The sequence below is a fragment of the Myodes glareolus genome, chromosome 1 (genome assembly GCF_982192425.1).
Source record: "Myodes glareolus chromosome 1, mMyoGla1.1, whole genome shotgun sequence".
In the NCBI taxonomy this organism is placed as follows: domain Eukaryota; kingdom Metazoa; phylum Chordata; class Mammalia; order Rodentia; family Cricetidae; genus Myodes; species Myodes glareolus.
The window spans coordinates 137295061-137322551 of record NC_142026.1 but is presented as its reverse complement, the minus strand read 5'-3'; the positions used below and the strand labels follow the sequence as shown (position 1 = coordinate 137322551).

The 27491-nt window shown below is 45.3% G+C and overlaps 1 protein-coding gene and 1 long non-coding RNA gene across 4 annotated transcripts in view; one reads left to right on the top strand and one right to left on the bottom strand.

Annotated features, from left to right (window-relative positions):
- The window catches only part of Pacrg (parkin coregulated), a 458578-nt gene that overhangs the window by 128947 nt on the left and 302140 nt on the right, over positions 1 to 27491 (bottom strand). The window contains exon 5 of one of the 3 annotated variants that reach the window (XM_085687467.1): positions 2777 to 2956. The exons of the other annotated variants lie outside the window; for them this stretch is intronic. Coding sequence (XP_085543593.1) covers positions 2802 to 2956 — 155 coding nt within the window. The 3' untranslated portion in view covers positions 2777 to 2801. Of the gene's footprint in view, positions 1 to 2776; positions 2957 to 27491 lie in introns of those variants that run through there. 3 annotated transcript variants of the gene reach the window in all.
- Positions 16500 to 21841, top strand: LOC125391512 (uncharacterized). Its single transcript, XR_007229159.2, has 2 exons — positions 16500 to 16762; positions 21399 to 21841. It is a non-coding gene; the product is annotated as an uncharacterized LOC125391512 (long non-coding RNA).

The following is a 27491-nucleotide window of genomic DNA, read 5'->3' as shown; positions in this document are numbered from 1 at the left end:
GAGTGCTTGTCTACCTGTGCAAGGCTCTGTGCTCACTCTCAACACTACTAAAAACAAAGGAAAAAGGAGAAAACAACAAACATTTGAATATAAGAAACTCGAAGTTTGCATGCCATACTCTGAAAACCAGTTTTTACTGTTCACCTCGAACTCAAGCTGATGGGTGCTTTAATATTTATTCAGGAATGTGGCCGGACAGTATGAGACCAAGAAGTGGACCCGGGTGTGGGATATGGTAATTTCCAGTGACTCACCAAGGCTGGATTAGTTCTGGTGTAAAAGGAGCTCAAACAGCCTTCTCCTCTGTGTGACACACTGTAGGCAGGTGGGGTCCCCAAACTTTGCAGAGCATCACCCTAAGAAGCCTGAATGGACTTTGCATTTGGTCAGCTGTGGCCATTTCCTTGACATTCCCACCACAGTACTGGGGAGGGATGACCACGGAGAACCTACAAGAGCCTTCTACAGCAACGCCACCATGCCTGTCATGGTTTCCCTTTGGCCTTTATCCTCCCACACAGTTGCTCAGTGGAGGTTATGCCAAAGCTGGCTGCTATGGGAGCTGCCATTTTGATTGTCCTGGACCTAGGCACCCCAGAGAGGTCCAGGGAGAGACAATGACAGTTGTTCCTTCTGCACACCTCTCAAGCACCCGCCTTCTTCTGGAGACACAGTACCACTGGGTACAAAGTTACACTGCCTCTTTGCATAGGCCTTTGTCTTCTGACCATTGCTTGGAATCCTTAGCTTCATCCATCCAGTTGTGTTTGGCCTGCAGAGGCCCACAGCATGGCCGAGAGCTCACTGTCTGAGGTGGCGTTAACGCCATGCATCTTATACTCGGAGCATTGTGATGGGAAGCCATGGTAAGCGATAGGCTGTGTTCCCCTGACTGCGTTCAGTTCTCATTCGTCAAAACCTTTTCGTCTTTTCACCATACTCAAGTCTAATTGGTTTTCTTTCTTATCTTTTATTTACGGGATTATTACTGTTCAAGACAGTGGCTTGCGTTTATCTTTATTGACTTCCATTGCATGTAATTAGGCCATCCATCCAGCTTGCCTATATCATTTTGGAGGCTTCAAATTGTCAAGAGCCGCAGATCTAAACGATGTGAAAGATGCTCTCTTTAGAAACTCCAAGAATCTTTATGATTACATTGGAAACAATGACAAAATTCATTATTTTTGTATTTTAAAACATATTACCTAAAATTGTTTGCTGAATAGATTGGAAAACAACTCTGAGAGTAGCATTTCAGTTAAAATAAACATCAGGACAACTTTCAAAGTGGATTTCCTGAATCTCGTGGCTGATATGAATTAGCACACACACTGAAACGCCTAGTCGAGACTCCCAGCCCTTTTTCTCATCCCCAGGGAGCTCCTTACCAGGCTGCAAACACAGGACTCTCGACCACACTTGCCATGGTCACAGGCATAAAGATTCCTGGTAACACTCTTGTGCTTAAAACCAGACCTCAAACTGAAGATTCAAAAGCAAGACAGCCATTCCTCACAACAGAAGAGTTTTTAGCCAACATCCCAGCACACACACAAGTCAGTCTAGATGGAAGTGCATCTATAAACATCACAAACTGTTTTCTTCCCCTAACAACCTCATCAAGAGCATACCATTACTTCACCTGACTGAGGATGCTGGCGTTCCCCACCACAGCCCAGCAGAATTCCTACCTGACCTGCATCTCACATGGACCTACTCACTAATAATGGGCCACACTCATGAGGACGAATGCCAAGGGGCATGCTGCCAGAAGACAGTAGCGACTTCTGCCCGGAAACAACATTATTGGGCTGTCAGGGTCTGCACTGAAATGATAGTTTTCAAACCATGTCCTTGGTGTCAGCTGCCAATGATGCTGGATGCCTTCTGGCAGATGAAATTTGGGGTCAGCTTCCATGGCTGTGCTTATTTCTAGATGAGCCCCTGTGGGGAGGATGCTCTCCCATCATCGAGTTAGGGGTGACAATTAGAAGGTGAGCCCTGATGCCAGTCATGTCTGCAGGTGCAATTAAGTTTTCTTCCTAAGGCCTAGGCATGGGTTCAGGGAGTGGGCCTAAGACACCAGCCCTCTGGGAATGCCCCGGAGGAGCTTGGATAAATTCAGATGACCCAGTGGCCATTACCACCACCATTCTGAGCATCTAATGCATAAACCATGTTACGTTATACTGGAGCCGAGGCTGAGTTCAGGCTGTCCTCTGCAGAGACTGCGCAGGTAATGGACTTTAGGGAGAGTTTTTACTGCTTCCCTTCAACTAAGTTCCTGAAGACACAAAAAAAGCATTTCATACTACAAATAGCCATGCACGGTTCCCAAATATATTTCCCTTTTCTTACTAATTAGTTAAAGATGAAATAATGCTTGAACACTTCGTAATCTTAAATTCACAATATTTTACTTAATTAAAATAGGTAATTTAGAAAAATAATTGGCAATTGCTAAAACCTTTAATGCTGATGAGAACTGAGCTGGAAGCATTCTTTCTTCACAAATTGGTATTTAAAATATAAAGTTCCACACACAGCTGGAAAGTGCCATCGTAATTTGGCATTTATGTTCAGTAGCTATCATTAAACCAAACAAACCGAAATTAAAAAGGAAAGGCAGTGGGCTTTAAGGCATATTCAGGGCAGATGCCAAGGGCTCAAAAGTATAAACATAGCTTTCTCAACATTTATTAGGAAGCATCATGTCAGAGAACAGATTTAGGAATTCCTAACACAATTGCTTTTATTTCATACTTACTCTGACAATACAGCTTTGGTAATATTTGAGTTCAGGTGAGGAATTCACTCAATCTAAACTCGGCTCCTTCACTGAAGGGCAGTGCTGGTGGGAAGTTCAGCCTCAGACCTGCTTTCCAGCTGAGCCCTTTCTCCGTGACATCCAGAAACACTGGCGCTGGCTTCAATAGAGGTGGCGGGATTGTGTCTGGGAATGAAAGCAGGGCTCTTTGTACATTTCTTCTGAAGGGACCTTCCATACAACAGCAGAGATTCATGCTAATTCACAGGAAAACCCGGGAAAAGCCCGCCCTTTGGAGAGCTTATTTGTTCAGTGGGAGGCTGTCGTTTTCAGTCCGGGAACAAAAGTCTGCTGATGAGGGTGGGAGCAGACGCAGACATCATTGTGTGTGCGCGATGGAGGGAGGGAGGAGGGCAGACCCTTCTACACTATGGAATTTGCTATCACTTTTCTACTTGGCAACACATTAAAAAACATAAGATTTCAAACAACAGCCAGAGAGCAAGGAATTAAAACAAAAACAACACAGCACAGCAAACGCCCTGCGCTAGAGGAGCATGGGGTTCCGGGTCTAGCAAATGGGGCTTTAGAAGATAGGGCCTTTATTTTCTTTTACAAATGGAAGTTCAAAGGATGCATCAAATTATTGCCTTCATATAGAATGTTCAGAATTTTCCAGTTTTCATCCCCCCCTTTTTTTTTGAGACATAGAAACTCCTAGGAAGCAAAGCAGTTTGACAGACTTCAATCTCAGGAGATTTACTTTCAAAATCAGAGTTTTAAGGGAAGATCCGAAACCGGGTTTAAACTCCCAGGACGGCACAAACACTTCAGACTGACGATAATGTAACGAAATCCCAGCAGAGCAGATGCTTTCTTTGGCCATGATTTTTACCAAGTTTACTATGAAAAATACAAATTAGCCAATGTGCCTATCTCCGTCTCTGTCCCAGTGAAGTGAACGACCAGAGCACAGCTGTCACGGTCACTGACACTCAGGAGAAATGACAACGTGATATTAGGAGTGCTGAGTGCAACCATGGCCCAAGTGCTAGTAGGAACACACGGGGAGAAATAATTCTGATTTTTTTTCGCCCTTTTTGGGGGTAGGGGAGGAGGCAGACTGGAGCTGGGATCAAGAAGGTGACAGTGAGCTGACCTTGAAGTCCAGCTGGTGGGGACCAAACAGGTGGCAGGGCATTTCTGGGAAAGAAGAGAGACATGGAGGGGCAGTGGAAAGACACTGTTGTAAATCGAAGGACAGGAGTTCTTGGAGGTACACAGGCAACCCAGAGGGCCATCTGTGAGGGGAGGCCTGACTAATGGGGCCTGGCAAGGACGAGTCTGTGCCTGCACTGTCCCGGCATCCTCTGAGTGTCACAGCCCGGTGAGGCAGCTGCTGCTCTAGTTTTCAGGGGTGCTTGGTCCTGAATGACTCAATCTTACGAGGCAGCAGCTCACTCCTGTTCGTGTAGAAATGATGACACACGACCTCTTGTTTGTGCAAGGGAGCAACACGCTGCCCTGCGTGAATGATGATGAATCACTTACTCATGTAAACAGATGATTAGCACCTGTGAACTGCACATTCACTCAAGAGCACGTGGGTGCAGGAGTGTGTCAAAACCACACCAGTGCAAGCAGGTCTGTGGTTCACTGCCCACGGCAGCCCACAGGATCGCCAGCACGGGCTGGTGTCTCCTACTGCCCAGTGCTGGACCGTTGTTTTCAGACTCTTCGATAGTGGCACCGTGAGAGTGATGGGTGATGGACGCCTGCTTCAGTCACTGGTCTTCAGCTCAGCACGACACAACTGTTGGATTCATCCGGCTAAACTGCCACCTCTCGGGGATCCAGCTCTGTGCCTGGAATCAGAGCTACACTTTGAAGCTCAGTATTTTGAGTCGGTGCTGTACCTCAACAACTGGGTCTGTCTGTTCGTATACAACTCTCGGCATCTCTGTCAGCTCTCAGTCTTTGTCTTCAGTGAGGTTCCCTTGAACCCTGTCCTGTAGTCTAGATATCATATTCTAGAATGTGATATGTGACCAGGGCATTATTAATATTAGCAGGTAAGATTGGACTAAAAGAATCTGTGTTTGCCAATGACAGGATTATTGAAAGAAATCCACTTGGCAGATTAAAGGAAATGAAGTTGATATGGCCTGTGAATTCATTTGTCTTCAACAAATTTTGAAATAAGTATTGAAAGACACGCCTATGTCCATCTATGTTTTGATGTAGTTGCTCAAGGCAGGCATAGATTAATGTCCCTAGTGTCACAGAGAGGGGGTTGCTCTCCATCACCACAAGATGGTAGGTGCATTGGGGAAGGGAGTGGCACCCAGAACACTGTCGTGTGTGGGGTGAAGCCAGCAGTGGGAAGCAGAAGGGGGATAGCATCGGGCTGCTCATGCTCAGAGAACAGAAAGTCCTGGGGAGGGAGGAGTCTAGATATCCTGGAGTCTGGGAGAAATGGAAACCAAAGTCCGTTTTCTAGTAAGTAAGAGAGGATGACAAAACCCCGGAGGGAAGGAGGCCAGCTGGTCTGCACGGTGGCAGGGAGGAGTGTGGAGGAGCTGCTACTGGCATGAGGAAGGCCAGCACATCCCGGATGTGGCTAGAGCTGCAGAGTTGGCAGTAGCTGCTGCATAACAGGCCAGAGGGCAGAGGAAAAGCATAGACACCTCACTATGGGTCAGGAAGGGAAAAGGGGATCAGGAAAGGTGACAGGAAAGAAATAGAGACTCTCAGGGAACAAGGATCCCACTGTCTGCTTTATGAGACATGTGTCAAGAAAAAAATTATGAGGTGAATGGGAGCTGCAGAGAAGACAGCATCCTCTAGATGTTAGTAGAGGGGGCCGAGGCCAGGTGGGCACAGAGAAGGTCACGTGGCTTGTACCTTTGTGTCCAGAGTGAAAGGAGAACAAGACACGCAGAAAGTTCACTGTGGAAGGAGGAGGATGCAGGAGGAAGTACGGCTTGTGGGACAAAGTCACTTCTGGGGGCGGAGACCTGGGAATAGGGCTCTGGGAACCAAAAGATGTGCCAACCTCTGGAGGAAGTGGTCCTGCTGCCTCTGATGTAAACATGAGGAGGGGTGTGTGTGTGTGTGTGTGTGTGTGTGTGTGTGTGTGTGGTAGGGGGATATAAGAGCCAACAGATGTAGAAAGGACCAGTGGCCTGGAGGGAATGGGAATTAGGGAGGAAGGGAAAGGTGCTGGCCTGGAGTTGGGGAGGCTTGGAACCCTTCTTTACTGCTTGAGTCAGCATGGGGGGTGTTTTCTGTGCAGACGTTTCGTGAGGCATTCTCTTCTCCACAAGATGCTGGGTATCTTCTCTACCAAGTCAGCTGAGAAACAGCTGTCTGTGACTTGGCAAAATATAAATGACCAGCCAGACAGGGGACAATGAGGAGTAAAATGCTCTCTGTGTCAGCAGGAGCTGCCCAAGGCTCCTGGTGCTTCACGGTCTTTCTTGTTCTGCTTCAAACATAGACAATACGCAGAACTGCAGTCAGACAGAAAGACCCAGAGAGGAGATCATTTCTCATCAGGTGCTGCAAATGTTGGGGTGCTACCCTTTGCTTTTAGGGAGAAGGTATGAGAACTGTTGCCCAAGTCTTCCTAAAAGCAGCCTATTAAAGAGAAGTGTGATGTGCTTAGTTAGACACGGCTCTTCAGCCAGAACAGAAAAGTCCTGCGTGAGATGCTCCCCAGCTCACAATGGACTCTTTGACTAGCATATGTTTAAACTAATCTCCAGATGATGTTTGTAATGGAATCTTACATTGGATCTGTGCCTTTATTTATTTATATTTATATCAAATCTAAGTGAATTCTATGATGAAAAATGTAGAAATGTCCACAGAACATGAAATAAGGACCATCACTGTCCTAAGTACAGGGGACAGGTGTGTGACAAGTCTTTACAGGCTTGTAGGTCACAGGCTCCTCAAACATGCAGGCTGCCGGTGCTGCACTACTAAAGGAGAAAAGGAAGCCAGGCATGGGAGCTCGTACCTGCAACTCAGCACTAGGGAGGTTGAGGCAGGAGGATTGCTATTACAACTCTGAGGCTACATAGTGAGTTCCAGTTCAACCTGCACCAAAGAGTGAAACTCTGTCCCTAAGAAACAAAATGGGAAAAGAAAGAAGAAAAGAGGGGAAAAAGACAAAGATGATCAGATTAAACTTCTCACATCCTGCCATGCTCTGTGGCAGCATGTTTGTCACAAGCCTGCAGACAGACAGATCACACGGAGCAGACAACCTTCATTCCCAAGAGTAAGTTTTCCACCTGATTCCAAGTTTACAACAATAATAAGCAAGCACCAGGAATTAGCAAATCTCTGGCCTAGCGGAGACACTATTGGGCATCATGGGAAACAGGAGGTGTGACGGCCTTTCTGCAACAGGCATAAGAGCATCTTAAAGAAAGGGGTAAGTTCACCGCTACCCCGGTTGTTACAAAAACCCAGTGGAGAAGCCAGCTCTGGCTGAGGCTCGCAGGGCATGTAGGGCTTCAGGGCCATTGTGGACAGAACAGCAGCTTCCTGAGGCAAGGAAGGATAAATAAGGGAACTCATGTAGCACAGCAGAACACGTGTGAGAGAAAATCCTAAAGCAGTGTTCTCAGCCTTCCTGCGCTGCCACCCTTCAGTACAGCTCCCATGCCGTGGTTCTCAGCCTTCAGTACAGCTCCCACGCCGTGGTTCTCAGCCTTCAGTACAGCTCCCACGCCGTGGTTCTCAGCCTTCAGTACAGCTCCCACGCCGTGGTTCTCAGCCTTCAGTACGGCTCCCCACGCCGTGGTTCTCAGCCTTCAGTACAGCTCCCATGCCCTGGTTCTCAGCCATACAGCTCCCATGCCGTGGTTCTCAGCCTTCAGTATGGCTCCCCATGTCGTGATTCCCCCCTTCAATATGGTTCCCCACGTCGTGGTGACCCCAACCATAGAATCATCTTGTCGCTACTTCATAACTAATACTGCTATGAATTATAATGTGAATATTTGATATGCAGGATATCTGATATGTGACTTCAAAGGGGTCACAATCCACAATTTGAGAACCACTGATCTAAAGGAAGAAAATTCTACTTATATTTTCAAAAATTCTCACTCGTGTCCTAAACAGGATTTATTTCCTTTTGAAGGGGAATAGATAACCACTGATGATGGGCGGGGGCGGGGGCATGTCATAAAAATGGATTTTAGGGAAATTCTGTCATCCTACATATGAGAGGAGGACCAGGAGACAGGAGTGGTTGGGGGAAGAGTTCAGAGACCACGGAATGGTAGAAGTTGGAAGGATCGCCATGTGACGGATCTTGGCATAAAGTACCCAGCTAAGACACCAGGGCAGTTGCAGGTCTTTAACTTGGAGATGAGAATCTGCCTCCCTGATGACTTAGCATGAGGATTAAGTAAATGAGAAGAGTGAGGCAGATGAGAATGCTTGATTATCGTCCTGTAAACATGTTACAGTATGCATGTGTGCTGGAGACAGTCAGCAGAGTCCTTGAGTATAGTATCCCCATGCTTCCTCTCACTTGAGTCTGAAGCACTGGCCATTGTAAATATAACATTCCAGGGGCCATAGTGTGCTCAGTATGGGGCCTATGAGACCATGGATTAATCATAGGTTGGTGAAGGAAGACTAGGCATTCTTGGGGAGACTGTGGGGGAACTGAGACTGGTAGGCTTCCTAAGCGCTCTTGGCCTTACTGAAGAGGAAACGTAGGAGAGAACGCATGGCTTGGGTTGGTGGGATGGAAACGGGATGAGTGGTTTGGCGGCTGCCATCTGCTGAAGCATGATCGTGTGCAAGGTGGCGTAACATTGCCTGTGTTTTCAGAGGAACACTGGGAAAATGAATGGAAGATCAGCTCCAAACAACTACAGAAACTTGAACAAAAGCCACAGGGAGAAAAACGTGAGTAGATCATTCCTGAAAAGACATTTCAAAACATGGTAGTGTGTAAGGCAAAAATTCAGGAACAGATTGCAGTTAAAGATGTCATTAAACCCTCGGCAGAATGAGGCCTGACACCGCCTGAGCAGGACCACTCAGGATCGTCGCTCTGAAAAGCCGATAGAGACAAGTGAGATGCAGCCATCTGACTTACCTGTGTAAGAAGAGAAGGCCAACTAACAAGGGGGAACAAAACGTCACATACGAAGCCAGATTTCCCAGAAAAAAAATAGAGTGTTTCCTCTCCTTTGGACAATATGCTACACATATGGCAGGCTTTTGAGCTTGATAAACATCGACAAGTAGATGGCGTGGAGACAGATGGTGGCTTCAAGACTTCTTGTGTTAATTTCCATGCCATTAGACTGGATAACGCATCACTTGGATCATTAACATAGCTTCTGTCTTTGGAAACCAACAGAAGGTATCAGAGGAAGTGACCAGGAGGGAATGGAAGCACCCCAGCCTCTGGGAGGTGACCACTGTGGTCAGGAAATGAGGGAAAGGTCATGCCTTGGGGCTCTGACCATGGAGACAGTGCTGTGGACGATGCCTCCTGAACACTAAGCGAGCTACACACATGGGACTGTGAGGGAAGGCGGGAGACAAGATCTTGAGAGTGGTAACCTGGACACAAGGCTCTAAAGATTCCAGGAATGCCAGAACGTTTGGGTGTGGTCAGCTAGAACTGAAGAGGAGACAGAAACTTCAGCAGAAGGGGTGATGTTCAAGGCTACTGGTGTGTGTGTGTGTGTGTGTGTGTGTGTGTGTGTGCATGCGTGCGCGCGCACAACTGAAACCCAGTCACAGGATTCTCATGGCCACCAGAAGTGAAGGAAGAGCAAGCTGCCCCCCCTTCCCCCACTTCTCTGAAGAATGCCGTTTCCTCTCCCACCTCTCGCAGGTGACAGGGTTTTCTCTACTTGGTACCAATGCCAGGCAAGGACTTTGGCTGGTGGGGCAGTACCATCAGAAAACAGAGCCCCCTGCAATAGGAATGGGTGCACATCTGTGCCATTTACAGCTGTCTGTGTCAGGAAGTCACTGATGTGTCCTCGGCAGCAGCAGAGGCTGGGATTGACACATGGGCGTTAACCATCCTTCAACTTCAGCAGGGTGGACAAGGGATGAGGAGGGGACCTGTCGCCACCTCCTTTCTTTGCTTAGACTTCTTGCAAGGACCTGTTGGTATTCTCTTGACCTCACCAAACTGCACTTATTTTCTTTTACAAGTTTTTATTTTTGATGCAAATGTTGGTGCAGCTAAATATTAATTATAATGTCCATTACATTGCAGTAATATATGTGTTGGTTTTCTGTGTGCATTTTTTTTCAACAGATGGAGGTGCATGGTTAGCCAAAAGATTTTTACAAGTGATGTGGTTACTAGCAGCATCCACCAGAGGCATCAGGCACACCCCCACCCCCATCCCGAGCTCACAGCTCTGCTTGCATTGTGAGACCAAGAAAAGAACAATACGCCTTGCAGGTTCTGTTTGCAGTTTCGAATAAGTTCCTGTTTGTCCTGTGCAGGATAAGGTTTCTGTTTGCAGTTAGAGAATAAGTTCCCATGCTAAGTCCTCACAAGTTAAAAGTTCCATTTGTAATTAAGAGCGAGTTCCTGTTTCTTAGATCTGATGTAAACCGCTTGCGACCCCACTCATATGGTGCCTATCCCGACCCTGCTTCCTTCCCTTTCATTGTGTTTTTCTAACCATGTAGAACAGCCGACTCTCTCACCCCCGTGCACACTTTATTCTGACCATAAAAGGGACTTCAAGAGACTGGCAGAGGCTGCCTTCTCAAATTCCAACTTAGGGTGAGACAGCAGGCTGGCTAGTCCAGGTGTACCCCAAAAGACAGCGTGCTTTAATGGGTCTTTCCTCCTCATGACTCTGGGGTTTAATCTCTCTGCCTGCATTGCCTGCCCACCCGAGACCTGCCCTGACGCTGCGTGTGGATTCTCAGCTGCTCCTCAGTCTCCTCACGCTGGAGTCTCCCGGGCCTGATGTTTTCCTCCATGCCATGTCCTCCCACTCGGTTCTCCCAGCCCGCACGAATCAGGGGGCTGCTCCCTGTCCAGCACTCCACCTCCTAACCTGTGTGACTGCAGTTCCTTCCCCACCTCCTGGGAAGGTAAAGGTGACTTCCTTACATTGCTGAAGCTCCCTCAGAGTCTGTCAGGGAGAGTCCTGGGGAGCGACCTTCCATCTTCACCTGGCCCCTCCACTCCACACTACAGCCATACCAAGGCTGGTAATAGGTGATTAGCTCTGTCTGCCTCTGTGAGTCCTCTTTCCAGTCACTCTGACTATGGCCTGTGAGTCCTTCTGGGTCTTGCAAAGGCACTAGAGGTGGTGCCCTGCATCCCTCCGCTAGATGCCCTTGATACGGATATTCTAGGACATCTCCCAGTCATCAAAACTGAGACAACTTACTAAGCATTGAACTGAAGATTTTGAGCTTCCCTGAGTTTCCTACTAACACCTGCTTTCTGATACAGGGTCACCAAAAGATCATACCAGAAACTCGTATCAATACTCCCTTCTGCTAGGACAGAGTCTTAGTCTGTTGGTCATGATTTTAACTACATTAAAGGTGAATTCTAATGGAGAAAACCCTACAATAGGCAGTGCCTTTCTCACCCCCCTCCCCCAGGCTCTAAGACTCTGGCCTTCCAATCCATGGCTAGTCGTATTTGGTCACATACTTTTCTCTATGACCAAAGACTATTGAGAATTTTGCATTTATGAGCATACTTGAACCTACCCTGCAATTGTTTTAATACTGTCTTCTACTTGGCTCTCAAGAGTTATCTCACCTCCTCCATCCTGTTCTGGTTCTCCAAAATGATTTGCATAAGAAAAAGATGTCACCTCAAAGACTTAGAGAAACTTGAGTATAAAATGATGTAGGTTTGCTGATTTTGTTGAAGGGTAGATTTTGATTATTTTCTCTGAGTTCACTGTTTATTTAGGACTTTGGAGTAATTTTTCTAATTTGTATTTTTCTAGGAAATCATCTCAACTAAAACAATCACATACCATGTTTCTGACCAAATCATGTGCGTTCTTAGTCTCTTTTGCCTTGTGCCATCTTGGTCAAATTCTGCCCATTTTCTTAGGCATTCTACAGAACTAAGTTTGGTTTTGTAGATTAGTGCTACCATTCCTTTACACTGATTTCATTAATTTTCGAGTGGGGTCTCATGCAGTCCTGTTTGACTTAGAACTCTTTGTAGGCCATGCTGGCCTCAAACTCACAGCGACATCTGCCTCTGGCTCCAGAGCGCTGGTACTGAAGGGGCGAGCTACTGTGCTGATTTCATGAAGTTTTGCTCTTCCATTTAGTTTATTCTCTCTAACTATGTTTACTTTTCTGATTCTTGTTTGTAAACTTGTTTTTCTATTTATTGTTTGAGAATTTCATATATGAATAAATGTTTTGATCAAATTGATCCCCAATGTTTCTGATTATTAAATTGAATAAGTAATATTTATTTCCTAAAGGTCTTAGTTTATAACCTAAGAATTTCATTTAAATCCATTCTTTGTTTTATTATCCCCAGAGAGGATTATTTGCTCAGCTTTAACCTTAGACATCTGTTGAGGTCTTACACTTCCTTATGACCAGTTTTAAGTATTCAGAGAACATGCATCAGAGTGTCTTTGTGGATGTGAGATCAGATTCATAAACCAAAGCTCCACTGTCAGCTTGGCTGTTCAAATCATCTCTATCGTTAGTGTTTTGGCATTTGTTTATTTGAGTTTTGTTTTTTTAGCTACTATGGTAGCTTGAGTGTAATTGGCCCCCATAAAGTTATAGGGAGTGGCACTATTAGGAGGTGTGGCTTTGTTGGAGTAGATATGGCCTTGTTGGAGGACTGTGGGGATGGGTTTTGAGGTCTCATATATGCTCAGGCTACACCCAATGTCTCAGTCCATTTCCTGTTGCTTTCTGGTCAAGATGCAGCCACCACCATTTTTGCCTGCATGCAGCCATGCTCCCTACCATGATGATAATGGACTGAACCTCTGAAACTGTAAGTGAGGCACTTCAATTAAATGGTTTTTTTTAATTAAACTGGACTCTCTGAATGTGGCTGGCAATGAGGGCTGACTGAGAACCCAAGGACAATGGCATTGAGTTTTGATTGTACTGCATGGACTGGCCTTATGGGAGCCTCATCTGTTTGGATGCTCACCTTCCTAGACCTGGAGGGAGGGGGGAGGACCTTGGACTTCCCACAGGGCAGAAAACCCTGACTGCTCTTAGGACTGGAGAGGGAGGGGGAGAGGGAGTGGGGGAAGTGGAAGGGTATTGGGAGGAGGGGAGGAAGTGGAAATTTTTATAAATAAATAAAGAAAAAAGAAAAAACAGAGTTGCTGTAGAAACCTTAATTAAGACAGCTATCTATTTTAGATTGTATTGTTAGATAAACTCAGGGTCATGATTTTCTGTCACTTGTATTTTTTTTCAACACATGACATTACTCTTTATTATTTTTGTGAACTAATAAACAAGCCTTTTCTTTAGCTTATGACTTGTTTGGTATAGTGGTTTGAATAGGTATGTCCCCTATAGACTCATGTGTTTGAAAGCTTGGTCCATAGGGAATGGCACTATTTGGAGGTGTGGCCTACTGGAGTAGGTGTGGCCTTGTTGGAGGAAGTGTGTCACTGTGGAGGCGGGCTTTGAGGCTGCATATATGCTCAAGCTACAACCAGTGTGGGACACAGTTGCTTCTGCTGCCTTTGGATCAAGATGTAAAACTCTCAGCTCCTTCTCCAGCACCATGTCTGCCTGCACACTGCCATGTTCTATTATGATGATAATGAACTAAACCTCTGAAAGCAATCCAATTAAATGTTTTTCTTTATAAGAATTGCTGTGGTCATGGTGTCTTTTCTAGCCATAGAAATCCTAACTAAGACACTGGGTGTGCTTATTTTCCATAACACATTCTCTCAACAGAGCCTTATGTCTAGAAAGTTCAAAATGATTAAGTTCTTCTATCTTGTTCTCAAAGTAAATAAAGCTTTAGCTGCAGACTGGAAATGCCCTCCATCTCTGCCATTGTTACCTGGAGTCTTAGACTTTTTTTTTTTAAACACATTGAAAAGCACAGGGTTGGGAGATATCTCAGGCTTGAAAGCACAATGACCCAAGCTTGACCCCAGAACCCAGGGGTCAAGGCACAGTGGATCAAGACTATAACCCCAGCACTGGAGACAGGAGGACTCCAGGCTTCACTGACCAGATGACCTAAATGAATTTGTAAGATCCAGGTTCAGGGAGAGAGCCTGTCTCAAAAATAACATAGAGAGAGATTGAGGAAGACTCCCTACACTGACCTCTGACCTCCAAACACATGCATGTAGACAGCTGCATACTCACACATGTAAAAACATGCAAATACAGACCGACATACACAAAGTCTACTAAAATAGCCATGACTTAATTCTACCTATATGCTATCAATTTGGTGATTTGCCTCTCTCTGGCATCTCAGGCTTAGCTGGAGACTCAAGCTTTTTGATGCTGCATTTGCTTTGAGGGATTTTTCTTAGACTGAACAGCGTTGGTAAATGCTTCCTTGTGCACCTGAAATTGTCTGTTTTACTCTCTTTCTCTCTACCTTTGTAGACACTATCCTGTTAAAGCCAAGTAGGGTTGTCTGCTGTGGTAAGAGTTTATATGAAGTATGGATATGTTTACCATGGTGGACCACAGTCATCTTCCCTCTTGAGTGACATTTGAGTAGTCCTAGGTAGTTGGTCCTACTTTTTCTCGATGCTTTTGAGATACTTGTCTGCTGTCCTGTACCTGACTGCTGATAATTTCACTGCCAAGAATGCCACTTTTGTGGCCACATACCCTATTTCTCTGGTCAACACTATTATGTACCTGTCATTTTTAATGACCCTCTTGCTCTGTCAAAATGAGACTAGGATAGGATTTCTGTATCTGTCCTTTCCCACAGAGCAACAGTGCCCAGCCTACCAAGGACAAGCTGACCTTCGATGTTCCAGGTTAAAGTTCACCCTTGCTATGCGGCTGCCATATAGGTCTCTTCCCACCCACCCAGTCTTATTTCAGCCCTTTCATCCTTCTTGAAACACAGTTACTTTTCTATTCTTAGGGGTCTAACTCGTTTCTTTCTCTTGTGTCCAGAGCAGACAGGCTCACTTTGGTCATTCTTATACTGCTATATAAATTTAGTTTAGTTAAGCCCATAACAAATGCATGCTCTGGTTTTTTGTTTCTTTGTTTGCTTGCTTTTTGCTTTTCAAATTTTGTTGGCTGCCTCTTTAGTTTGTTTGAGGCAGGGACTGGCATAGCCTAGACTGGCCTTGAACTTCCTGATGCCCCTGCCTTCACTTCTTGAGTGCTGGAGTCACTGGTAGGGCTCCTATGCCTGGCTTTGCTGAATGGTATTTTAAACATTTGATCTATGCGGCTTGTGGCATTTTTATTTGGAGGTCTACTTCCTGTAGAAAGAGGTCTTTTCCATTTCTTTTAGTCTTTCCTGGTCAGCGTCTACTCTTTCTGTCTAGCACCCTGGTGGTTGCCTCAACTCTTAGAGTTCCCGGTCTAGCACCAGGTCGCAGCTAGAAACTGCACTGTGCTTTTATTGGTTTATTTCTAGTTGGAGGCCCCATGTACTGTACCCTTAAATGCTGAGTATTAAGCCTTGCCCCTACTGCATCCTTCAAGAAGCCTCTTCCCCCTTATCCCCCAATTGTCCCCTAGAAACCAGGCTCTCAGCCACCAATGCCTGCTCCCCCTGCCCCCACCTCAGGCTCTCTTTGTGTTTCTGGTCTAAGGTGTTAAGACATGAATCTGGTCTGATATCCAGCTCTGACTTGTTTAGACTTCTCCCTCTATGGCTTATCCATCAGTGCTATGGGTTTGCACAGCACACATACTTGTATGTAGAATGATATGAATTGACCAAGCATCCTGACATCAGTACCGACAATGCTCAGAAAGAGCACACGTCTGGACTGGGCTAGTCGAGGCAATCCTTGGGGATTGGGGAATGAGATCTTAGTGGGGGCTCTGGTAGGATGCACGGGGTTTGGATCAGCAAAGAGACAAGGGACAAGGATCAGGACAGTTAAATAGGGAGGCACAAGGAGAGGAACCTCCTTACAACAGGAGTCTGATGAAAAGGTCACAAGGATCAAGGCTGGGGCGAGCAGTAGAACGAGGAGATAGATGAACCAGGGGTTCAGTCTGAGACGACGCAAAGAACCAGTGCCAACAGCCACTGACTGTGCCTTAGTTCTCCTGCCAAGGCTTTACTGAGGCCTTTGCGTGGGTGATCTCATCTGAGCCAAACAATCCTATAAAACATATATGTTATTTATATCCACTTGAGCTCAGTGAGATTAAATAATTCTGAGTTACAGGAAGAGACCAGGCTCCAATTTCCAGAATCCACAGGTGTTTCCCTCGCAGGACAACAGGTTTTTGCAAGGTAATGGAATCATGGATGGAGCCCTGGGAGTCCCTGGTACCACTCAGGTGTCGTTAAATCCAACACAGATGTCCTTAGCGGAGAAGCAGAGGAGGTGGCATACACAGGAGAGGGGACACTACGGGAGGCAGAGGAAGACACTGGACTGACGAGGCTATAAGCATGGACTGAGGCTGTCGCCTCGTGACTGCCGGGCGAGCTGTGCGCTTCTGGCAGCAGGTTTGACCTCAGTCCAGTGAAGCTGACCTTGAATCTCTGGCCTCCAGGCAATGACAGGATGTAGTCTGTCCTGTCGATTTAAGTCACCAGGACTCTGGCCTCCTCTCACGTGACCTTGACAAACAAGTAAGACAGAGCGGCTGTGTGACTCTAGACTCCCGGGGACACCCTCTGATGTAGATGACTATTCTAGAAAGAGCTAGACAAAGGGAAGCAGGAGCAGAACTCAGAGCTGGGACAACACACCCAAGCCCTGCCAACGTACCTCGGGTGAGCATCAATCCTAACCGGCAAGCCCTGCCAACGTACCTCGGGTGAGCATCAATCCTAACCGGCGTTCTGGCACCTGTCCCTCAGTGGTCAGCGGGTGGGTCCAGTTTGAGAAGAGATGGCCACAGCTAAGAGCCTTCGGCAGAAAATGGGGTATTGAGTGATAAAGTGCCCACTGTGGGCAGAGTGGGCAGAGTCCATCCATGACTGTAAACAGCTTCCCCGCTTGCTCTCCAGGAGCCCAGTGACCTCCGATCAGCTTGTTAATCCAGAAAGCTTCCAGGTCCAAACACAGGCCTTAAAGCAGACAAGATCCAGACTCCTTTATAATCCTGGAGCACGTGGAAGGGGTTTGCAGTGCGCCACTCCGAGGCATGCCTATCAGCCCCAGTCAGGACATGTGGCTGGTTTTATATCTGTAGTGGCCCTGGAGTCTCTGTAGCTCTCCGACTAAAGCCACCTCTTGGTCATTGTGACATAAGCCTTGGCTATGGAACTGGTTTCTCTGGGGTCTAAGCCCTGATAATGTTTTAATGGAGTCACTGTCTTCTCATTGGTGAATGTCATACCTTCCAGGGCTGTGGTTAAGAACTTGATGTCTAGATTCTGTCACTTGGAGAACTGGTGACCCTGGGCTGTTCCCCAACCATAACATGTGTTCCTATCAGTTAGATTTAGATTTGTATTTGGTGAATCCCACTTGCATGACTTCTGGTCCATCAGCAGTGTGTGTGTGTGTGTGTGTGTGTGTGTGTGTGTGTATACGCGCGCATGAGTGTGTGTATGTGCATATGCATGTGTGTGTGTGCATGTGTGTATATGTGCGTATGCATGTTATGTGTGTTCCTACAATCCCTTGGTGTTTCGCAAAGGACTGAAGATTTGGGGCAGTTAAGGGAGTAGGGAACATGAAGGGAAGGGATCCAGGCTCTCTCTAGCTCAGGCGTGTCCACTTTGTACTCAATCGCATGTGGAATCATGTCTCCCCTGAATGGTGACTTTTCTAAGGATTTTGGTGGGCTAATTCTGAGTTTCCCTGAAATAGGACAAAATATTATGTTTAAAATTCTGGAGAGAGAAAATACCGCTGAAGGCTGTCAAGCAAGCAATGCAATGAGACAGGAAGGCGCACAGTTTGGAACAAACTCAGTGCCCACACTGTAGGTCGCAGATAGTGATGGCATCACAGAACAGGGGGATTTACAAATCAGGCCTAAGCAGGTTCCACAAAGAGCTCATTGGCGGACTGTGATTTCAGACCTGAGCGGCTCTGGGGCCTCCCCGCCCAGACCTCCCCTTTCAAAACTATTGCAGCTCACAGAGACGCCACAACACCTGTCTGCTGACTTTCAGCCTCAAGGTAGCTCAAGTAAAAGAAAAGAAAAAGCATTTGGCAACATGGCTGCTAACTTGATGCAGTTTCTAGGCCTCCACGCTTGAGGAACTTCTAGTAGGAACCCAGCTCTCCCCACGTGGGAGCACATTTACTATTCACGTTAGGCGGAGACCAAACAGGAAGAGCCGTCTAGGGCCAATGCTTTCACTCACTACATGTGATTTCCTTAAACTACTTAGTTGAATAAATTATTCACCATTGGCTGTATGGATTGGTGTCAGATGTATTTTGAATTAATTCATTCAGTAATCCCTAAATTGGCAAAAACTCAAGGTGTAATACAAACACTTCGTTTCTAGCAATGAATACATTTAGAGATAATATTCTAGAGAAAATAGAAAGATTATATAAAACAGCAGAGTGTTTTATAAAAAAATTGAACCAACAAAAGCTGAGAAAACCTTTTTGGAAAAGATGTAAAACCATGAGCAAAAATTTCTAAATTAACAGCTATATGCATTTTTTTTTATGAATGGCAACATTTGATCTCTTAAGCAATCTGATTTCCCGCAAGTTAATTCACAATTCAGAGCATTTCCAGAGCTAATCCAAGCAAGGTTGCTCCTGAGGAGCAGATCATCAGATTCAGAAGGAAGCATAAAGAGCAAGCCAGATGGTTCTGAGAAGGGTGGAGGGGTGAGGCACCTGTTATAGCCACACAAGGACAGCAAGGGTCAGGCATAAAGGGGACTGTCCCACGAAAGAGGGGAGAGGCCACGTGGTAAAGGAACAGCCAATGATGGGAGCTGGGAAGTAGCATCGTGGCCACAGAGTTTGCTCAGCTGAGATGCAGAGATCTGAAGTACAAATAGATGTATATAGTGGAATTAAACTTACATCCTATTTTTCCAAAAGACCCATAAATTAGGGGTGAAAATTAAACAGAAGTCTAAAAGCCCATGTCACTGAGGAGTGTCTTTCATACAGAATACAATATTAACAAATTTCCCAGAAATAAGCGAATCATAAAAAATGACTGATGTACTAAAGTAGGAAATTCCGAGAAGAGAGCTGTGAGTGAAATGACAAAGGACGCACAATGGACGCCATTTCACCAGGGAAGTGGCCATTAAAAGGTAGCAGCTTGAATTTTTTAGAACCTGGAAGGCTCTGCCCTGCCCGAGTGTCGGCCCTCTGTGGAGGGACAGTGGCTTACAAAACACCCGGGCCGAGCATCACTGGACGTATCAGAAATAACTCAAGCTCACACTTATTAGGAGAGATGCAGTTTTCTTGAGCCATTCTTTACAATGAACAAACTTAAAGCATGTAAATGCCAATCATGAAATAGCTATATATTATATGCATATCTATGTAATGCAAAATCCTAAGTCATTTCCTGAATTGACTAGACGTTGACTAGAATTGCATGCATCCTCAAGATAATAGCACGTGAGGAACTGTGTTGACGTCGACATGTGGGGTGTGAGCCTACTGTTCTATCTGAAATTGAAGCGATGCAAACTCCATACTGAGAGTAAAAGGGAGAAAAGCGTGTGTGAGAAAGGCGAGTGATGATCCGGGACACATACTACCTCCGTGGTGAGAGGAGCGAGCACGTTCAGACAACAGGAAGGCAGACGCTCCTGAGGCAGGATGCAGTTTCTGCTGGAAGAATCTCAGGAGGTAAACAGAAGAATTGTGCTATGGTCTGACAGGGCCAGCTGACAGGCACAGGGGTGTCCAACTCACGGCCTGAGGGCTGTATACAGCCAGGGAAGATGGGGATGTCTAAGCCATGGCCTGTGGGCTGCATATTGTTAGTGTAGCTATGAACTCAGCTCAACAAACAATAAACTCACTTAAAATGTGGACTTTTTGTGATTAATTTTGGAACTCAGAAAGCTATACGTGGTAGCTGCATGATCCTGGAGCGTGAACGTTTCTGCTGACAATGTGGTACAGTGAACCCAAAAGGATGGACAACCCTGATGAATGCTTTCCCAAAGATCAGAGGAGGCTGACAGAATGTGACAGTCCACATCATTGTCGCTTGGTTGTGTAATAGAGAAAAGAATGCTGCACTGTCATCTGGGGAACTGAAGCTGACCCGTACCCACCAACCCACACCCATTTCTGTGTTTTCTAAATGTGGGGTGCACGTTAAAATCAGGTCAAGTCATTAAAGTGCTTCCCTTCTAAAAGCTGAATGGTGTGGCCTGGAGACCTTGCTTTGTTTTACCGTTGGTCTCTGCTGTCCTTGCAGTCTGCACACACACACACACACACACACACACACACACAGATGCTCCCCAGCTTGGGTTGATGTTCACAGTCATCATTCTGAACCTGACTCATTCGGTCTGCGATTGACATACTGAGACCATGCATCATGCACACACACCGGAAAGACTGGTGCAGAGTTGTGCTCTGTGCCCCTCCTTGCCGCCTAGCGTCACAGATGCTTGTGGCCCTGCGTGGAGACAGGATTCTGGGGACCAGTCTATGGGCCAGTCAAGGCTAGTGTGACGTGATTCCATTAACGGGGAAAAAGACCTCAGAGACTGAGATGTTCTGTTTGAATTTGACTTGTGTTGGGCGAAGAGGGGGAGTAACAAGGTCCTAAGAAACACACATGACCAGTGGTGTGTGCTCTCCTAGCCTTCCTTGCTCCTGTGCCGTCACGTCAATCACTAGTAGCTGAAGCTGAGATGGCATCCCAGAAGCAGAGGGAAAATGAGACCCTCAGGTCATTTTTCTGGAAGTGCTTGCTGACTCAGAAGCAGAAGACAGAATAACGGTAAAACACACAAGTGTCAGGAAGAGGAGCAAAGGCGTCAGACTGTTCTGGGCAGCCTTGCCACCGTTCTTTCAGAGAGTAAGTGCAGATGCGTAGGACAGCCATGAAAAGGAATGCAAGCCAGCCCAGCATTTCCCTTCAGACACAGTCTTATATTTGCATTTAAAACTGGAATCATACTTTTCATAAAACACATGGAAACATTCATGCTAGCAGTTTAAACTTCACCTTCCTGTGAATTTAGAAGTAAAGAGTAGATCACAGCAGCATGGTGGATTGAAAGGGAGGGAAGGAAGGGCAGTGCTTATATTTTACTCAGCAGAGCATCTTCCTGTTTTGAAACGTTCTCATTTCTGTTTTGCACTGTCCTGCACGTGCAGCTCCTGGGCAGGCTGCACGGGACCTGCGCTCATGGATAGATGACAAAGGTCAGAGGAGTGTGGCATGTGCCCCTGGAAGGAAGCAAGAATGCAGAGCCCGACAAGGTTCCCCACCAGGGACAGACTTCTGCCTATGAATAAACAGGTTGGTTCTTATCTTCCAGGATGAACACAAGGTGTGCTTCTGGATGCACAGATCATGACCTCCTGATCAAGGTTCATCCCTTCCAATTAGAAGTTCAAGATCACCCTTAGCTACGCAGCAAGTTCAAGCCCAGCCCTGAATCCACAAGACCGTATGGAAAACAACACCATTCTTGTACTGGAATGTTTAATGGTCTACATCTCCTTCCTAGACTCCTGAGCAGTGAGCTGCGGCCATGGGATAGAATTCTCGGCAGTGAACTGACATGTGTGTTTTTCCTGACCTCTTATGTCACCCGTCTGCCCCAGGTCTGGGATTCTACGTCACTACTTAATTCTATTTAATTCTCCCTTTTTCTTTGCTGATCTCAGGCAACAACTTTTAAAATGACATCTTCCTGGTATACATTCTGTTGATGCCATGTGAGGTCCACTTAGAATTGAAATAAAGCTTTTGTCCTCATTTCCAGGAATCCATTACATGCAAGCGAGAGCTGTCTAGGTTTTGTATTCTAGACTTATTAAATGCTATTATAGAAGTTCAGGAGGGACCCCTCAGCTGAGCTATTCCTGTCAGAGAGGATGCTGGCTGAGTGTGAGACAGGTGTGGGAGGTGCCGGAGTGTGTTTGGGGTGGGGTCTCCGGCTCTCCTCCCCATGCTGCTGCAGAGCCCTGGCTTGTAGCCTCCCTGGCCTCCGTTCTGCTCTCTAAGCATGGCTGCCATCAGCTTCGCTGGGCTATGACAGGGCTCTGGTAGCCCCAGGGTGCATGGAATCTGCTTAAAGATTCCGAGAGAAGTAATTCAGCAAGAATAGCATGCCAGTGGTTTTATTTTAAGTAGGACTTGGGTATCAAAGGGGAAATTTGTTCCCATCCACTTTGTGAGTAATGGCTCCTGCTATTCAGATTCGTCTTTCTTTCCTTGCCAGAGATCATTTTGTTGAACTAGGACTAGAACGTTCGTTCGAGTGCTTGAGCAGGTAATTGATTAAATTTATTGATGAACATATTCAAAGGAATGCTATTAAAATAGCCATTTTTATAAAATATGCATTTATTAGATTTCTAGGAAGCAGCATATACAAAATCAGCCACACATGTGAAAATAAATTAAATATTTTTCACTTTAAACAAAATAAATCTTATCTTCAAAACTACAGAGATTAAACTTCATTAGCATATTAAACATTAATGCACAGCAGACTATTATAATGTAATATATTATTTATGTTCAGCTAGACAAATCAAATCATGTCCTTTGGGAAGAACGTTCTCTGCAGTAACGACTGCACGCGAGCGGCTGGAGGGTGGGACGAGGGTGAGTGCTGGCCTTGGATCTGTCTTTGGGGTTTTTAAAGAAAAAAACCAGTGCAACTTAAATGAAAAAATTAAGTGACATATCCTACAAGCGTTTGTTGGGTGTACGCTATGCAAAGATATCGTGCTGAGGCTGTAGAAGGGAATAAGAGGGTTTCCAAGAAATAAGACTTTACATTCTGCTTATGTAGAATGTGTGGTTTTGAGACAGGGTCTTACTTTGTATAGCCCAGGCTGCCGTGGAACGTTTTAAATAGCCCAGGGTGTTCCCCAACTTGCAGCAATCCTCCTGCCTTAGCTTCCGGAGTGCTGGGGTTACAGGCGTGACCTGCCATGCCCGCCTTACACTGGTACACAGTTTTTCACATATGATAACTGCTCACACATTTTTCTGTGTTGGTCCCCACGAGGCTCCCGTGGGGTTAAGGAGGCTATCATAGCCCATTTCATAAATGGGAACACTTCGTGCATTTCCTAGGGCTGCTGTACAAAAGCCGTGAGCTTGGCGGCTGCAAACAACACAAGGTCATTTTCTCATAGTCTGAAATCAAATTAGCTGAGCCCTGATCCCTCTGAAGGCACTCAGTCTGTTTTATGTCACGTTAGGCAGGATTTTCTCTGCTGTAGCAGAGTTCCACAGACAACACCGCAGGAGGAGGGTTCACTTAGCTCGTGGTTTATCCGCCAAGAGGAGAGAGCGTGGAGGGCAGAGAAGCCAGCACGGGGCTGCGCTGACTCACTGGCTGCCACCTTCCCTTAATTCCCTCCAGGTGCCCAGCCTGTACAAAGCCACTACACACACTCAGGGCAGCGAGTCTTTGTCCCTCAGCTAATCCTGCAGGGAAACCCTCAGAGCCACACCCAGACATGCATTGTACTAATCTCAATCCATTTGAGCTGACAGCAGCTTGAGCTCACTACGGCAGTCTCTCTCAGTGCTCTGCCATCACCCGGTCCTTGTCCTCAAGGGGCATCCGTGCAGACTGTCGGCCTCTTTCAGTTCTGCCCTGGGAGTCTCCTCATAAGGATGCCCGTCCTAGTGGATTAGGGGATAGCCCACTATACTACAATCTCATCTTTTTTTTTTCTTAAAACAAAAGATTTGTTGTGTCTGTGTGCCTGAGTGTATGTATGTGTGCCATGTGCACGGAGGTTCTTATGAAGGACGGAAGAGGGCCTCAGATCCCTAGGAACTGCAGTTACAAGTGGTTGTTAGCTGACCTCTGTGGGTGTTAAGAATGGAATCTGTGTCCTCGACAAGAACATCAGGTGCTCTTAGCTGCTGAACCATCTCTCCAGCCTTCAGCTAGGTCTTTACCCACCACCAGTTTGTATCCATGTGGAACGTTATTAGATAATTTGTTCTGAATCACGTGTGTTATTTGCATAATAGTAGGAAAGTTCCTTTTAGTTCATTTTTTATTGATTTTATTGACCTATACATTTTCCTCTGTTCTCCTCCCTTCCTCTACCCTCTCCTTCTACCCTCTCCCATGATCCCCATGCTCCTAATTTGCTCAGGAGAGCTTGTCTTTTTCTATTTTCCATGTAGATTAGATCCATGTATGTCTCTCTTAGGGTCCTCATTGTTGTCTAAGTTCTCTGAGATTGTGAATTGTAGGCTGATTTTTCTTTGCTTTATGTCTAAAAGCCACTTATGAGTGAGTACATATGATATTTATGTTTCTGGGTCTGAGTTACCTCACTTAATATAATGTTTTCTAGATCCATCCATTTGCCTGCAAATTTTAAGATGTCATTATTCTTTTCAGCTGTGTAGTACTCCATTGTGCAAATGTACCACATTTTCCTTATCCATTCTTTGGTCAAAGGGCATTTAGGTTGTTTCCAGGTTCTGGCTATGACTAACAATGCTGCTATGAACATAGTTGAGCACATGTCCTTGTGGTACAATTGAGCATTCTTTGGGTATATACCCAAAAGTGGTATTGCTGGGTCTTGAGGAAGGTTGTTTCCAAATTTTCTGAGAAATCGCCAGAAGGGAGAAGGGGGAAGGGCAAAGGGGGGGGGGCAGAGATATCCAAAGAGGCTGTATCAGTTTGCACTCCCACCAGCAATGCAGGAGTGTTCCCTTTATCCCATATCCTCTTTAGCATAAGTTGTCATCAGTATTTTTGATCTTGGCCATTCTTACAGGTGTAAGATGGAATCTCAGAGTTGTTTTGATTTGCATTTCTCTGATGACTAAGGATGTTGAGCATTTCCTTAAGTGTCTTATAGCCATTTTATATTCCTCTGTTGAGAATTCTCTGTTAAGGTCTGTACTCCATTTTTTTTTATTGGATTATTTTTTCTTTTGATGCTGATCATTTTCTCATGATTTCTGTTTCTATAATTCCCTTGGCTTGTGTTTTCTTATAATCTCATCTTTACCAATTATATCTCTGCATTCTACTTCCAAAAAAGTCACATTTGAGGGTGATTGCCCTGCTCAACCAAGGATGCATGCAATGTTGCAGTGTTTCTGGTATGTGGACTTTCCATTGCTGCTTCCACTAAACCCAGCCAGAATTTTAGTTGTGGGAGCCTATGCTGGGGACAACTTCAAAAACTACATACATACTAGTGTATGTACAAGCCTGAATGTCTTACACATGCACATTTTCAGCAGTGGGTGTCCAGGGCCTCTAAGCTGCCTTTGAAGAAATGTTAGGACCTCTTAAGACAGTGGAAGTTAAAAGATGCCAAACCTCTAGATCGCCAGGAAATGATGTGAGATCCCTTTCTGTATGCTGAGAATACCATTGGTTAATAAAGGACTGCTTTGCGCCTATAGCAGAGCAAGGCAGGAAGAGCTTAGCAGAGAAAACTAAAGTGAATTCTGGGAGAAAGAAGGGTGGAGTCAGGGAGAAGCCATGGAGTTGTCGGAGACAGACAAGCTGAAACTTTGCTGGCATGACCTCATGGCAATGCACAGATTAATGGAGATGAATTAAATTAAGATGTAAGAGTTACCAATAAGAAACTAGAGATAATGGACTCAGCAGTGATTTAAATAATATGGCTTCTGAGTGATTATTTTGGGGCAAAGTTGTCAGGAACCAACAAGCAGCCTCCTCCAACAAGGAGAGAAAGTGAGGAAAAGAAAACATGGCATAGGAGAGGAAGGAGGAATGAATACGGTTCGTGCCTCAATCTCAGGATAAAAGAAAGTGGGAAAATGGCCAGATGTTGGCCCAATGAGACTAGGAGGCACAGGCAACTTGGGCACAATGTCAACTTTAACCTACTTTGGCAACCACTGCACTTACGAGGTCCTAACGGCAGCCCCCTTTGTCTTAGTGAGGTGAGGTGCACACAGTCCACACACACAGAACTACACACTTTGAGTTTATAATACTGCATATTTATATTGTTCCCTAGTTCCTTATTCGAGATATCACTTATTCAGTCCTTTGCAGTTCTTCTTTTAATTATTTTGTTTCGAGATATCCTCAAGAGTTTTGTAAGGCACACACACAGGTCTTGATACAATGTTTATACAAGACTGTGCTAACTCTTTTATCATTTGCTTTGCTGTTTCATTTTTCTAGAATGAATCACTCATTCTAGTTTTCATTGGTCTATCATCTATCTATCTATCTATCTATCTATCTATCTATCTATCTATCTATCTATCTATCTATCTATCATCTATCAATCATTTATCTATTTTATCTATCTTATCTATCTATCTATCTATCTATCTATCTATCTATCTATCTATCTATCTATCTATCTACCTGTTGATTTATTTTAGTGAGCATTTACCTTTTATCGAGGCCTACTTTGAGTATTTTGAAAGAATAAAGCCTTTTAGTTCTCACAAATCCATTGCCCCTACATTTTATATGAGGAAACTGAGACATAGAGAGGATGGGTAACCTCAACTCAGAGGCATTCAGTGAGACATGCTCCAAGTCATGACTATCTGCTTGTAACAACATTGGTTCATTTTGAAGACCTGAACACGGAACATGTACAACCACTAATGTGGATGAGAACATCTGGCAGTCACACATTGACATGGAGACACTTTTAAGAGTAGATAGCACGTAAACAATATGATTGTGCATGGTAAATTATGAGCCTGCTGTGCACGCCCTGTGGAGAGAGACACAGAATCACTCCTCCATTTCCCACATGCTCAGCCCTATGCCTAGTGGCGTAGACATGTCACTTCTGAGTTAACATCCTAATAAAGGAAAACACATGCAAACAACAGTTACCTGTGATGGGATTACATCTGATCCTAAGATTATTAATGCATCAAAAGATATAATCTCAAAATAGTGGTTCCTGGGATTAGAGAGTTTTATCATCAACATCCATGCAAAAAAACTAGATATAATACTTGGACTTGTAATCATTTCTGGGTGGATCAATGGCCAGCCAGCCTAGTCAAATTGCTTAACTTCAGGTAGATGGTGCCTAAGGATAATACCTAGACTGACCAGCCTCTGTATTTGTACATGCATACATAAACGTACATACACACACACTGAATGTGAGCATGCACATACAGATGTGCACATACAAAGATACAGCACACATATGTACAGTACACACACAGATATACACACACAGCATGCACACATACACACACTTGCATGTATAGCGCATACATACACACACAGACACAGGCAGACACATATACACATGAACCGCACACACAAGCACACACACACATACACACACACGTACCATGCACATCCATCCCCTCTACATAAAGCTCTGGTTATCATATTTGCAACACACAGAACACACTTGGGGAACCTGTTAAATCCCAAGCCTCC